This window comes from Aspergillus campestris, assembly GCF_002847485.1.
Source record: "Aspergillus campestris IBT 28561 chromosome Unknown P168scaffold_7, whole genome shotgun sequence".
In the NCBI taxonomy this organism is placed as follows: Eukaryota; Fungi; Ascomycota; class Eurotiomycetes; order Eurotiales; family Aspergillaceae; genus Aspergillus; species Aspergillus campestris.
In genome coordinates this window covers 1,052,485-1,065,738 of record NW_020194342.1, presented here as the reverse complement: position 1 = coordinate 1,065,738, position 13,254 = coordinate 1,052,485, and the positions used below count along the sequence as shown (strand labels likewise).

Genomic DNA, 13,254 nt, shown 5'->3' with positions numbered 1-13,254 from the left:
GCAAGCTCATAAGTTACCTACTGGGTATAGGAGGTGATATATGCGTGCATGTGGCATCGATATGTAGCGGCACTCCCCTCCTCCCGTAGGGGAGTTGATGTGGGGTGTAGTGGGTTGTATGATGGGTTCTACATAGAACATGACAAGAGACAGTCTGCAGAATGGAGTCTTTGGGGAAATGTTCAGCTGATACTGTAGACTCGCTCGAGCTGGAATGAAATCGCGTAACACGTCTCCATTACCTATCTGCTGATTATCGCACCTGTATTCGTTCCTCAATCCACACGGTATATCAGCCTGCTGTCCATCCAATTGGTATCAAACATCACAATCGATTCCTTCCTGACCCTAACCAGTCAAAGAGCTACCACGCATTCATAAAGCCAGTCCAGAACTACTGCCTCACCCTCGGCCCCGTAATCCCAAAGAAACCCACAGGCTTCACAGTAAACGCCCCACTATAATTGACCCCGTCATTATGCATAACATACTCCGGATCCGCCTGCTGAAACTCCACATCCTTAAGCACAGCAGCGAGCGTAAAAAACGACCACTCCCACGCATAGCGAGACCCAAAGCACCTGCGCTGACCATTCCCAAAGCCCTTCTTCACACCCGCAGGCAGCGCATCGAACTTCTCGCCGACCATGCGCTCAGGCTTGAACGCGTCCGGGTCGTCGAAGACAGCCGGGTCGCGGTTCACGGCCGCCAGGATGGCGATGAGGGGCTGGTTGCGCGGGACTTGGTACTCGCCGCCGGCGAGCATGACGGGCGCGTCGTTCCCCTCTTCGGGGATGGGCTCGATGTTGAAGCCTGGCGCGACGCCAGATAGGCGGAATGCTTCGCGGAGGATGGCCTCGACGTAGGGGAGGCTGGTGAGGTGGGTGTGTTCGAGGTCAGCTGTGGGGCCAACGACGGCGTCGAGCTCGTCTTGGGCTTTGCGGATCTCGTCTGGGTTCTTCATGAGGTAGTAGAGGGCGAAGGCGACGAGGTTGGGGGCGGTGGCGCTGCCGATGTAGACGTTGATTATCTCGTCGAGGACCTGGCTTTCGGTGAGGGAGCGGCCTGTTTCGGGGTCTGTGCCGTGCATGAGGGCGTGCAGCATGTCTTTTTTGTCGGAGGGGTTGTCGCGGCGGTGTTGGACGAGGGAGGCGCCGAAGTCGCGCATGGTTTTGATGTCGCGTTTCCATTTGCGCTCGTGCAGGAGCCAGGTGAGGAGGCGGGGGCGGGTTGGGCGCTTGAGGGATTCGCCGGTTGAGTCGGCCATGGCTGCGACGAGGGCTGGTTCGGGGCCTTCCATGCAGTGGACGCGTTTGTCGAAGAAGCAGAGCGTGTTGGCTTCGTGGTTGAGTCGGTCCAGGTCGTTGGTGATGTGGACGCGTTGGCGCGGGCCTGCTGTCCACTTCTTGATTAGGTCGGCGGATGTTTCGCGGATGCCGCTGTATAGGAGGGCGGTTGCTTCGGGGGTTGCCAGTGGCGCCATGATGCGGTGGGCGATACCCCACATCTCCATCTCGTCATGTTTCGCTGTGAAGAGGCTGTCGTGCACGGCGGCGCGGATCTCGATGATGGGGCCTGCGACGCATTTGCGGAATCGCTTCTCGTCGCAGATTTCTTCTAGAAGGGCGGCGCCTGTCACGAAGACGATGTCGTGTCCGAGGATGCTGATTTTGAAGATGGGACCTGGCCTGTTAGATTCTAGACCACTTAATGAAGAATAATCGCAGTCTTTTGCAACTGTATCATTCCTGGGGGTACACACGGAAGTCCTTATTAGTCAAAGCCAGCTTATTGAACGAAGCCCAAGGATTATTCCCATCGAGATTGAACAAGTTTCCCAAAATCGGGAGCCCTTTAGGCTTGGGAATGGGGGTAGACATGTTTGCACCGTCTATTAGTCCAGTAAACAACGGGGAGAAATCAGAATCAGACGGGAACGAGGGCGGATGGCACCGATATTATTAGTAGGTAGTTATTATGATAATAATTGTTATTGTTATTGTTTGACTCAACCTCCCTACCGGAGCACGCCGCGCTTATTACCTATGGAGACCAGCTGCAGCAGCGACACCACTCAAGTCAAGCCAAGCCCATCCCTCGATGTGATGCAGATCTGAGCTGAAATCTCGCCCGCGCCGATCTTTTCGATAGCGGGAGGGATTTGCACCCTTGGGGATCCACTGGATGCTTGTGAGTGGTTGACGGGCTGATCATTGCACAGATCATGGTTCGTCGAGGGAGCAGGCTGGTAGACAGACGGACATGCCTTCCAACCCTTCAGGCCTTGCGTCATGCAACCGACCAATCCACCGTGGAGGGATTGTCATTTGGAGGAAAGGGAGAAAAAGGAAAAGGGTGGACACTAGAATGAGTCTTTTATTTGGTTTCTGTTGTGGATGGGTCTGATTTGTTGAAGGGTGCCACCTGGTGGACTCCACTCGGTAGACGGATAGCTTGTGGACGGGGGGGATGAATCATGTCGTGGCGCTTGTTTTGTCTGTCTTGGTTTGTTTTGTCTTGTCTAATTTGACAACCCCGTGCAGAATGCCCTCGTTTGAAGGGTTAATTGACGGTGTCGACGGTCGTGTCCATAACATCATCTCTGGACTTCGTGCACAGCGTCTTCAGAGTACAGTAAGTATTACTGTAGTATAGTATTTAGCAGCGAGAAAGGAGTAAATCCACTGTAAACCAGCCAGCAAACACAAATACCCTCATCGATCTCAGTCCCATCCAATCTCACCCGTGCGATGCAAGACCAGACTAGTCGATGAAATGTGGAGAAGGCTGAGAATGACTCCACCCACTATTTGATTGTCGAAAACCTATTCGACTCGAGCGAATCACATGATATCTATTATTGACCTCGCGGTCATCGCTCCCCGAGACACTAAGACACTTAGTACCTACTATAGTGCCAGGTAGTACGGAGTAGAGGATAATACGATCTGACAAATTGGATTAGGTCTGGGCTACCGAGGTGAGGTCTTAAAAGCCACCGCAATATTGAGCCCCAATAACGATGGGTAAACGATCGTAAACGATAGTGACACAAGACATGTACAAGACAGGGGTTACAATTGACTCCAGCCTGAAACTCAGTAACCACCGACATGATTAATCTGTGCAGCCCGCAATCTCAGCGGGATTATAGTTAAATTATGTATGATAGGCCGGTATATATACTAATAAAGGGACGGCCACTCTAGTAATCAGAGTCTCTATACTATACAAATCCCAAAAAAGAAGGAAAGAAAAGAAAACACACGCTCTCGTGGTATCGATGAACCGGTCCAAAGGAAAGGGAGGTTCCCCGGGACCTGTCAAAAACCTGTACAAGGATAGGGTCCCGACACCGTCAACTCCGGGATGCAAGCCAATAATCGCAAATCAGTCCGTCAATCCGTCTGTCCGGGTCAGTCTCGTCACATCGTTTCGAAATTCAACATCGACTGGCTATCCAACAGGATGAAGGATTCGTATCGCAGACCGCGCTCCCGTTGTTGTTGTTCGGACCATACCGTCACACTGCTGTTCCACACCTGTTCGTATCCGTCGAAGAGAGCTCGCCAGTAGCATGCCTCGGCTGCCTTGGTCAGGTATCGCTCGCGGAATGTCCGCACGCTGTTATCTGCGATGCGTTGTGCCGCCTTGGTGTCGCGCAGCAGCGGTTCCATCTTAGCCGACAGGTCGTTGAAGTCGCGTTCCACTTCGATGTAGTTTTGATGGGGACCGTCCGGTACGAGAAGGTAGTGGTGATGCTGGATGTACTGCAGTTTGTGGGCCACGATGACGGAGTTGCACGCTTGGCGATACTTGAGGGATGCTGAATAGGAGCGACCTGAAAAAGAGAAGTTAACAACAATTCCCGACACAGGAGAAGTCGAACGGCAGAGGAATAGGACAACAGGAAAAGTAAGTGAACGAGGGGGACAAAGGCATACCTTCTACATGGGCAATGAACATATACTGGCAGTGGTCCTCCATGCGCATGATATTCGTGCCGTCTGTCCAATCGACCTGTTTGACGTCGCCCCACGACTTTCCCCGCGTGGCATCCATCAGGGCGCGCCGTAACTTGGGGGCGAAACTCGGTTTCCCCCGCCAGACCAGCTGCTGCTTCTTCTCCGACCAAGGGATATCAGCACGCTTCACGCGCTCCACCACCTGGTCGAACGGCCCGATCGAATTTTGGGTGTTATCCCAGGCCCAGAAGCCAAAGTCCGGCATCAGCCAGACGGCCTCCTCGGTCGCGGACCGCGCCAGCACCCAGACGGGGTTGTCCGAACTGGTGACGTCCTCCACCTTGTCTTCGACGGAGAAGACAAACTCAATATCGCGCCGGGCGGCCCGACGAGCATCGGCGACCAGCGCGCGATGGATGGAGCTCAACACCGCCAGGATCTTGCGACGGTGGTCCTCTCCCTTGGAGTGTACGGCGACCACGTGGAGTTCGCCGCGGTGGATGAAGGCTCGGGCCATGCCCAATTCCAGCGGGATGCGATCCAAGTCCTCCGTCCCTAAGTATCCGTGGGCGCGCCAGTAGACACCTGCGCGGGACACATCCTCGAAGAGACCGGGGAAGGCGGTCTGGCACTGGTCGGCATCAAGGCTTTCGTTGTTGGCGTCACGCGTCGACTGGAACTGCCATGGAGAGGGCGCGCCGGGGGGCGGGAGATGCGCGGGGGACTGCTCGGGGCAGGAGAGACAGGTGGAGCATTGGAATGTGGTCGAGGTCTGGCAGGCGCAGTGACCAGCCGGGATCAATTGGGTCAATAACGGGTGAACATAGTCGCGGTCCGTGTTCATGCCAAACCAGATGGAGATGATGCCGAAGAGACAGAAGAAGCCGGCGCAGTAGAAAAGGTAAAGCAGAAAATTTTGTCTCAGGCGCCATCGCGAGCAACCGGGGAGAGTCATTGCGGGGGGGAGAACAAGAACAGATCAATCCGGGGAAGGATTGATGGCATCGTAGAGCGGAGCCAGAAAAGGGGGGAGGGGAGGGAGGGAGCGGCGGGCGGGCGGAGGTGAAGACGTCTCGTCTGAATCTAAGCGGGGGTCAAAAGAATGGGGAGGAGGGAAGAAGAGGAAGTGGGGAGGGAGAAGAAGAAGAAGATGAAAAGGAGGACGGATTAAGCGGTGGAGAGAAAAGATCGAGAAGGATCGAGGGAGAGTCCCTTTTTTTGGCCTTTTGGCCTTTTGGCCTGATGAAACGCCATCGAACGTCGATTCTTTCCCAGTCGGTTTACAGTCGTGGAGCCGAGGTGGTGGTATGATTGGTCACGATGTGGCTGACTCAGAGTCGCCTCCACTTCGCTATCTGGAGGTGGTACCTTAGGTGTCCATCTTCTCTATCTAACTCTCTAACTTTCTATCCATCACTCGATGGAAGATATTTATATCTAGAACATATCTGATTGACTGTGGATTTGTCTATCATCAGTATTTTTTTTCTTCCTTTTTTTCTTCTTTCTTGGGGTTGTTCGACCCAGCCTTGCCACGGTGGAGGCGATGCCTGATCAGGTTGGGGGCCATTTTTCGATCCTCAGGCTACCAGGTCATGAGAACCGGTCTAATATCCTAGCATCTTGATTTTAATCACCCTGCACTACCAGGTAGATAGGTAACTATGATACTCTCATGCATAGTCCTTCACACAGCCCTCCATACCCCTGACCCCGAGTACACCAACATCCTAACAGGGACTAATCCTGCAAGCCTGCTTCCAGCCATGACGTAAGACAACCTTGTTCACTGTATAATTAGAGTCGGATATTCTTGGCACTCAACCCTATACTTGTTCTTCGGGAGTGTATTCTAGCAGGCATATCCCCACCACATTTAGCGTACAAAACATATTGAGCGTGACATAAAAAGCATGACCGAATTCAACTAAGATACTCATGGAAAACCCTGCAGTTGTCGATATGATCCCTGAGCTGACCGAATGCAAGATACATATTATGTTACCGCGGAGTACCTGTTCTGGGATATAGCGTGTCTCACCCTATGGACAGCCCGAGTCTGTTCATACTTTCCAACAATCTTCCCTTCGAACCTAACATATAAACTTAGGGTTTCGGAACTCGACCAAAGAAGGTGTATGTCTCGTGGCCATGTCCGTGCCATCCATGTTCATACAGTTGCGAGTCTAACTTAGATGAAGACCATTATAACAACATGCTGGGTATCGGTCATACCCAGCCTGGCAACTGGTGATTCAGTATTTTGGTGCAGTGGCTGAGATAATACATGAGCATGTATAATCTATCGAAGAAAAAACTCTAACAGAGTGGTGGAGCGATGTCATGCATATTGCAGAGGACGTCATGCCCAGAGGTATCGTGCCACGAGCTGAACTCAATGCTACCTATTAACCCTAACTAGTACTAACCTACCCCTATATATTAGATGTCGTTATAGACACCACTGTCGTTAGTTAGGATACTGAATGTAGAATCTTTCAAATAGCTAACCAGGAAACATAGGAGATGCCTAGAGACTTTAACTCTCTCGCAGCCTTATTGGATGCACCGCCTTGACGTACCTAGGCACCTTAGTATTACAGTTAGCTAAGGCTCCTCCATGAAAAGATACCTAGGCCATCAGCCAGGCTACAATATTGATGCCTCGACACCTAATGAACAACCCCCACCAACCAACATCAATACAATACAACAAACCCAGCATACATCATATCCAACCCAAGCAGACTGATCAAAACATATTCGCATACCCTACACAAACTCGCGTCAGAGCAGCATTGATACTAGATACCTACCTACGCAGCCGACGAAATGCTCCGACGGATAAAGTTAGGGCTACCTAGTGGAAACCTAACCCTCCCCGGTAAGATCTGCACTACGAGGTGGATCTACGACTTCTCTGAAGCCTCGCTTTTTTTAGTATTATTCTGCAGCGTGTTAAGCCATGGAGGCTTGTATTAGCGGGACCCTTTTACGGAGTATAGAAGTGCTGTTTCGATAACCTGGTGTGGCGCTTTGTAACCAAGGCATTCCGACTGATTCTACTGCAAGAGATACTTGTCCCCGACAGATTGTTGTCAACGCTAGGCTTGAAGGATACTAGTTCCGAAGGTTAACCTCACCTCCCTTTTTGTCAGGCATCTATACCACTTCCACCGTGGCTCAATAACAGAAGAAATAGTATAACCAATTTATATTAACCATATAGCTGAATCAAACTCCAAACTTATCCCCAAAAATAGTATATATAGTAGTCATAGCATCGTCAGTTGATGACTCTCCATCCCGCCACCGCCCTGTCCACCATGGACTGGACACATCGGGGAGGCCCCACCGCCCATCCAGTCCATGCCTCCAACTGATCCTGGGGACCCTGGCATTGATCCGGATCCGCACTGACAGGCCAGTGGGTGTGAGCCTAGTGGGTTCAAGGAGGCAATGACAGGGTCGATTGCGTTGGCTCCTGTTGCCGCTATTGCTGGAGATGGGGAGGACCCTGTTGGTGGTGGGGGAGGCCCCATGCCTGCGGGTAGATGATGGCCGTTAGATTGAGGGAGGAGGATGATGGCTTTGGTGCGCGAGGCACCTGGGCCGAGGGCTTGGATGATCTGGGGGAGGGTGGTTTCTAGATCGTGATCAGCGCTATTTGTATCGTATGACGAACCGCAGAACTGGGGTAGAGTAGCATACCGACGTAGTACATATTTGATGGTGGATACGATGCTTGGAAAGCCCACGGCTCAGGGTACATCGGAGAACAGAGGTCGGCTGGAGGATAGCTCGCCGGAATGCTCACCGACAAGTCCGGGGTCATTGGACTGAAACGGGGCGAGAAGAAACTACTTCCTATAGAAGAAGATGCACTGGAGTCAATCTCACTTCCGGTGAGGTCGAAGAGCGAGGACGAAGATGACTGTGACGAGAGCACAGGCATGGGTCCCACGTTGGGCCCACACGATGAGCAAGCGGCGGAAGACAAGAGGTACGATGGACTGAGGGATGTGGCAGTTTCAGGGGACAGTGACGTGAGGCCTCCGTCGACTTCATATGGAGGCAATGCATGCCCCATCGGCGGGGCAGATGGGTTCGGGTTATTCCAGCCATTCAGGCTGGCAGCCGCTCGTAGTTCGGTGGCAATGACTCGCTCTTGAAGCTTTGCAATGCGATCCCGAATCTTGCGACCTAAGAGACCAACCAGTCAGTAAAGATTGTACACGGCAGACGGGGGGCACGAACGATGATTCCGTTGCGACAGGCGGTTTTGAAGTCTTCTCCGTTCGATGGGATCTTCTTGCTTCTGCGTGGCAGGTTCGGCGGAAGTCCGTTCTTCTTTGGGAGCATGGGCTCGCATCGTGGTGGCTATAGAGTGACGGAGATAACAAAGGGATTGGTGGAAGAGGAGAGGCTCGATCGCCGCCGTCTTAAAGTCTACAGCGAATATCGGCCCAAAGCTCCAAGGCCAGCAGACGTGCTTACAGCCAAGGCAAGACAGTGAGCGGGCAGTGCATCATGGTTCGATCTTAATGTGAAGAGCCGTTGGCCACCAGGTTGAGGGAACCAGTGAGGAAGAATCGAATACGACCAGGCCAGACAACGTCAACCTTATCTGTTGATAGCTTTATAGATGATCTCGGGCTCTCAGCTCACAGATTCTGGCACGCTGGGAGGACCCGGATCCCGACCACTGGCATCTCATTGGCCCTCGGTCAGAATCGCCAGAACCTGTGGACTTACGAGGTAGTGCAATGGCTTCGGAGGGATCCCGGTCGGGCTTGATGGGGAACGGCTGTATTGCGGGGCATCGATCCATATTCCAATGCCCACGGTTGGCGCATTCTCGGATGGCCTCCACGACAGCTGTGCATTCCGACTGTAGATTGTAAAGCGTGTTAACCAGGGTATCATTCGTGGCTGATCTCCGGGCTGCGATACTCCACCGACCTGCAGCTCCTGGTGCCTGTTGAGCTTGGTTTGCAGCTGCCGCAACAGGCGTGAACACAGATGGGCACGTAGGCGGCGTTTCGCGCCACCCGGGAATTGTAGCCAGGGCCAACGATAGAAGGAAAAAAAAAAAAAATAGAAAAATAAAACATAAATATGTCAAGCCAGAGAAGACAAGGATCAAAATCAAAATAACAAAGAAAATACATCAAACTCAATCAATAGACTAATAGATTATCGGTTTTCATCTCAGACCCGCAGCGACCATCATGTCATGCCGAAGAGGGATAATGCCCACGGATACCACCTCACTGATTCGCCCCACCTCGCTCTTCAGGGTCTAATATGGACGACCTCCCGTGGGACACTTCCCCTCAGCCAAGCAGGCTGTGGAACAAGAAGATCAGTTGCCTGGGCCTAACCTCGGGAGGCAGTGGAAATGATGAGATAGTACTCTGGTCCGAGCGTTAGGGACGGTGACACCTGTACCATGGTCGCTGAAGACTCCCATCTTGTCCAAATGTGAAAACAGCTTATCCCTGCTTGACCACCATGGACGTAATTCTCGTGGCAATGACACTTCGGGCGTCCCGGGTAGAGAACCAAATTTCAGGAGATTGTTTGTTCACGAGGGCTGGCACACACTATGTCGGCTAGGGGAAAGCTATTCGACAAGGAAGGCTCACTTGTTCCGTCGGTGGGAGACTACAGGTAAGCCGGCGACGGAGTCGGGCTCGACCGATCAGGTCAAACCAAGGACGGGAACATGTCTCGAGTAAACCTAAAGCGTTCGGCGTCCGATGAGGAAGTGACAGAGCCAGATGACACTATGGGGCGCCAAAACACAAGACTGACGAATCCCACACGGAAATGGTGGGGGTGGGTAGGGGGCGACTGTCATGGTAAGACCAGAATAGCAACGATTACTTAATGAAGCTTGAAGAATCTCAGCCCACGTTCATCAATAAAAGTAGCAAGCGCGGAAACCGTGGTCAACCCTAGACGCCTGAACCGTGCAGTGTTGGATATGGGGTGCCCGATCCAGCTCCGGCAGAATAGCCTTATGGGGGACTCCGGGCTCCCTATGACTCCCAGCGCTGAGGATCAGTCGAGATTGGTGAAGATTTTACCCAAGGGCCGTGCTGATCTGCCGTCAGCATTGGAACGTGGTTGAGTCGGTGGCCTGGATGACAATTGACCAGTCAACCATTGTGGCGCGGGAGTTGGTGAGGACGTGTTTTCCCCTCCAGTGACGAATTTATTAGCTGGGACAACTTGGGTGGTCAGCTCCATTTGGAGAAAGATGGCGTTTCTCCTGGTCGGTAATTGACCAGGATTGTCTCCGATGGTCATGATATGTTATCAACAGGAGCAAAAAGCGAAGTGGCGTGCTGAAAAGTGGATGTGTTACTCTGAAAAAGAAAATACTTCCACTGAAGAGAAGTGGGTAACGATTAAGAATCCATGGGAGGATGGGGAGATAGAGATTGGAGGAGAGAGAGATGAAGAAAAGAAGAGAAGTAATTGACAAACAATGAAGAAGATGAGAAGAAAGGCGGCGATCCCGTGACAAGGGTACGTCAGTTGAAGTTTGTTCACAGTCTACTCTTCAACTTCAATCTACTTCACTTTCTCCAAGCCATCCGGGTATACATGCCGTGCAGAATTGACAAAGTACGTTTCAAACATACCAAAGGGTTAGAAAGAACCATTGTATTCCATTTAGCTCCATACAGCGTGTCTATAAGGGCTGACAGAATCCAGTCAAACCGAAAACCATCGAGCCCCCCAGAAAGTATAGTGGACTTACCAGGTTCAAAATATGTAACCAAGGGCGTCTGGATGTATCGGACTAATCCCGCTGATGTCAGTCAGGCAGTTCTTTTTCTTTGTCCTCTTGTTGGACCGAGATTGACCTCATCCTCATCCATCTTCCTCCTCCTTCCGTTTCATCTTTCCATCCCTATCCCTTCAACTACATCGGCTCCTATCGAGAAAACAGAAATCCAAAGGGAACATTGAAAGAAAAGACAAGATAAAAAAAATGGACTCTGTTCTCTCAACTGTTACCAATCTTCTCCCCTACCATCTTCTCTCCTATGGCGCTCTACTGGGCACCGAGCTCTTCCAGGTACAACCCCAATGTCATCCACCATAGACCACCCTGAAACTCAATTCTTCCCAGAGCTTCGTCAACACCAAAGTCTGCTATCGCGCCCTCCCAATGCGCGAGTTTCTCGCCCTCCAGAAACAAATCTTCCCCGCATATTTCAAATGTCAGGTGGGCCTCGTGATTCTTACCGCGGTAAGCCGGCCGCCGCGGAGCATCCTGTCGTTGGGTTGGGATACAGTACCGCTGGCCATTGTGGGCGTGACAGGGGCCCTGAACTGGTTCGTCTTCGGGCCGAAGACCACGACGGCCGCGGTCGTGCGGAGGGGCATGCAGGGTGAGCTACCATGTCCTTTGTCGTCACCTTCCCCCCTTTACCTCTCTCTTTGGTGCGACAGCGACGACTTTTCTGCTCGTCGGTGATTGATAGAAAAAGAGATTTGTTTCGATCAAAACCAGACTGACCCGGTGTAGAGCAAGCCAGCAATGAAGATAACCCTGCGCCAACAGACCCGGCGAAGATGCACCAGGCCAATCGAAATTTTGGGCGCAACCACGCCATGGCCATCCATCTGAATGCCATCTCCATGGTTGCGACAGTGTGGTACGGGTTCTCGTTGGCATCGAGCATCTTGGCGGGGATGTAAGGGATGTAAGGGATGGATTTGCGGGGGCCCAGACTGTTATCAGAAGGCCATTCTTTGCCTGCGTCTGATGTATTGGGCAGATTATTAGGGAAAGGGTGCTATGGGTTGGACTAGGTACCACAGATACGTGGCAGGGTCGTGGTGTTTCAAATGGAATCTACCGGATGGGATCACAACCATGTCTAATCATCCATTCGGGGATTAACTTTGGCTATCTGTTTTGATCTACTCTTTCATTATTACTACGGAGATAATCAGCTTGACCCGTTGACAGTAGACCGGATTTACATACCCGTCAATACCATGTCCGTACACAAGGGTCAAACTGCGTAAGCCTCCTCCATCATGACCCATTGTAGCGCCTCACGCTGCAAAAGCTCCAGGTCCTCGCACCGTGTCTCTTGTAGCATCAAAGGTTCTAGAACGGGGCCACTCAAACTAAGTCGCACCATATTGAGACCCCTCGCCTACCTAGCCCATTCCTACAGAGCGAGGATCCAGAAGAACCGAAACCCGATATACTTTCGTAACCGTGCAACACATAGCACAGACTGCAGGGAACCAACAGTCTCTACGGTGCCAACGCGACCACCCCCGGCTTGATTGCCCAATCTGTCTTCGGGCTCTAGTCAGGCTCTAGTGGAGGGAGGAGGGGCACGCCATCCGTCCCTTGGAACTACTCCATACTAAGACATGCACTGCTATCAATATGGTAAAACTGCCTAGACATTCAGGACAGGGGCGGGGTGCACCCTTCCCGACCCATATCAAGAATAAAAGAAACAAGACAGTGGCCAAAAGTACCCTCGGAACAATCCCTCAAAATCAAGCATACACGGTAATCTCCGGCCGAATCACTATGCTTTCCCCACAAGCAGATCAATCTAGGATATCCTGGACTTTCAGGAGGATTATACCGAGTCGGATCAGAAAACGAAGGAAAGAGAGAGTGAGTGTGTGTGTGAGAGTGAGAGAAACCGTCGGACACCGGTGTGAGCTTGCCTCGCCAGGATGACCTAATAACCACGGAGTACAGAGGTAGGTAATGGCTTGGCTCACTTCGCCTATTTAACGAGTCCGAAGACCCGGTTGGAGAAGAGGAATCCGGGCTGTCGAAGGGTTAACCTGGTAGAGAGATATTTATATTTGATTCGGAATTCGCGCTGCTATTTCTTTCGTGCGGCGGTAGATAGGCTTCTGTAATTCCGGGATTGCGGAGAGTATTCTGGACTTGGCTGTTATTGCGTGTGGTAGATAGGCAGTAGGATATGCGTTATCATGGGAAACTGTTGTAGTTTTGATGTAGGTAAGTGCCTACAACTGCTAGATTACAATTGATTGTTATTAGGGCAATAGACATGGATGCTTTGAGGCGGTAGTAGGATGCTTCTTCCAAATGTCTTCCGTCCAAAGACATTATGTGATTCTGTTCCTTCGATGGTACATTCTCTGCGATAAGATTGCAAATGAAAACTTGCAAGAAAAGAAATCAATAATCAGCCATCGACAATGCTCTCCCACATCAGATCTAGACCCAGACCACAGCCAACAGGGGAGCATGTTCGGAGAA

The 13,254-nt window shown here is 51.7% G+C and overlaps 4 protein-coding genes across 4 annotated transcripts; 1 reads left to right on the top strand and 3 right to left on the bottom strand.

Moving 5' to 3' along the window:
* Positions 1-394: 394 nt before the first annotated feature.
* P168DRAFT_237791 (putative cytochrome P450) lies at positions 395-1,880 on the bottom strand (the record flags this gene model as incomplete). The annotated part of the gene is made up of 2 exons (XM_024833573.1): positions 395-1,683; positions 1,763-1,880. 2 exons carry the CDS (start codon positions 1,878-1,880, stop codon positions 395-397), a joined length of 1,407 nt encoding a protein of 468 aa, XP_024692401.1.
* Positions 1,881-3,124: 1,244 nt separating this feature from the next.
* On the bottom strand, positions 3,125-5,180 carry P168DRAFT_327845 (uncharacterized protein). The gene is made up of 2 exons (XM_024841288.1): positions 3,945-5,180; positions 3,125-3,841 (listed from the first exon to the last, which is right to left on the bottom strand). The coding sequence occupies exons 1-2, from the start codon at positions 4,918-4,920 to the stop codon at positions 3,426-3,428; spliced, it is 1,392 nt and encodes a 463-aa protein (XP_024692400.1). The 5' UTR covers positions 4,921-5,180; the 3' UTR covers positions 3,125-3,425.
* A 2,071-nt stretch (positions 5,181-7,251) lies between these two features.
* On the bottom strand, positions 7,252-8,337 carry xanC (transcription factor xanC; the record flags this gene model as incomplete). The annotated part of the gene is made up of 4 exons (XM_024840259.1): positions 7,252-7,381; positions 7,482-7,611; positions 7,677-8,168; positions 8,223-8,337. The coding sequence occupies 4 exons, from the start codon at positions 8,335-8,337 to the stop codon at positions 7,252-7,254; spliced, it is 867 nt and encodes a 288-aa protein (XP_024692399.1).
* A 2,621-nt stretch (positions 8,338-10,958) lies between these two features.
* On the top strand, positions 10,959-11,997 carry P168DRAFT_327843 (DUF4149 domain-containing protein). Its single transcript, XM_024841287.1, has 3 exons — positions 10,959-11,058; positions 11,113-11,374; positions 11,512-11,997. The coding sequence occupies exons 1-3, from the start codon at positions 10,972-10,974 to the stop codon at positions 11,682-11,684; spliced, it is 522 nt and encodes a 173-aa protein (XP_024692398.1). The 5' UTR covers positions 10,959-10,971; the 3' UTR covers positions 11,685-11,997.
* The last annotated feature ends 1,257 nt before the right edge of the window (positions 11,998-13,254 follow it).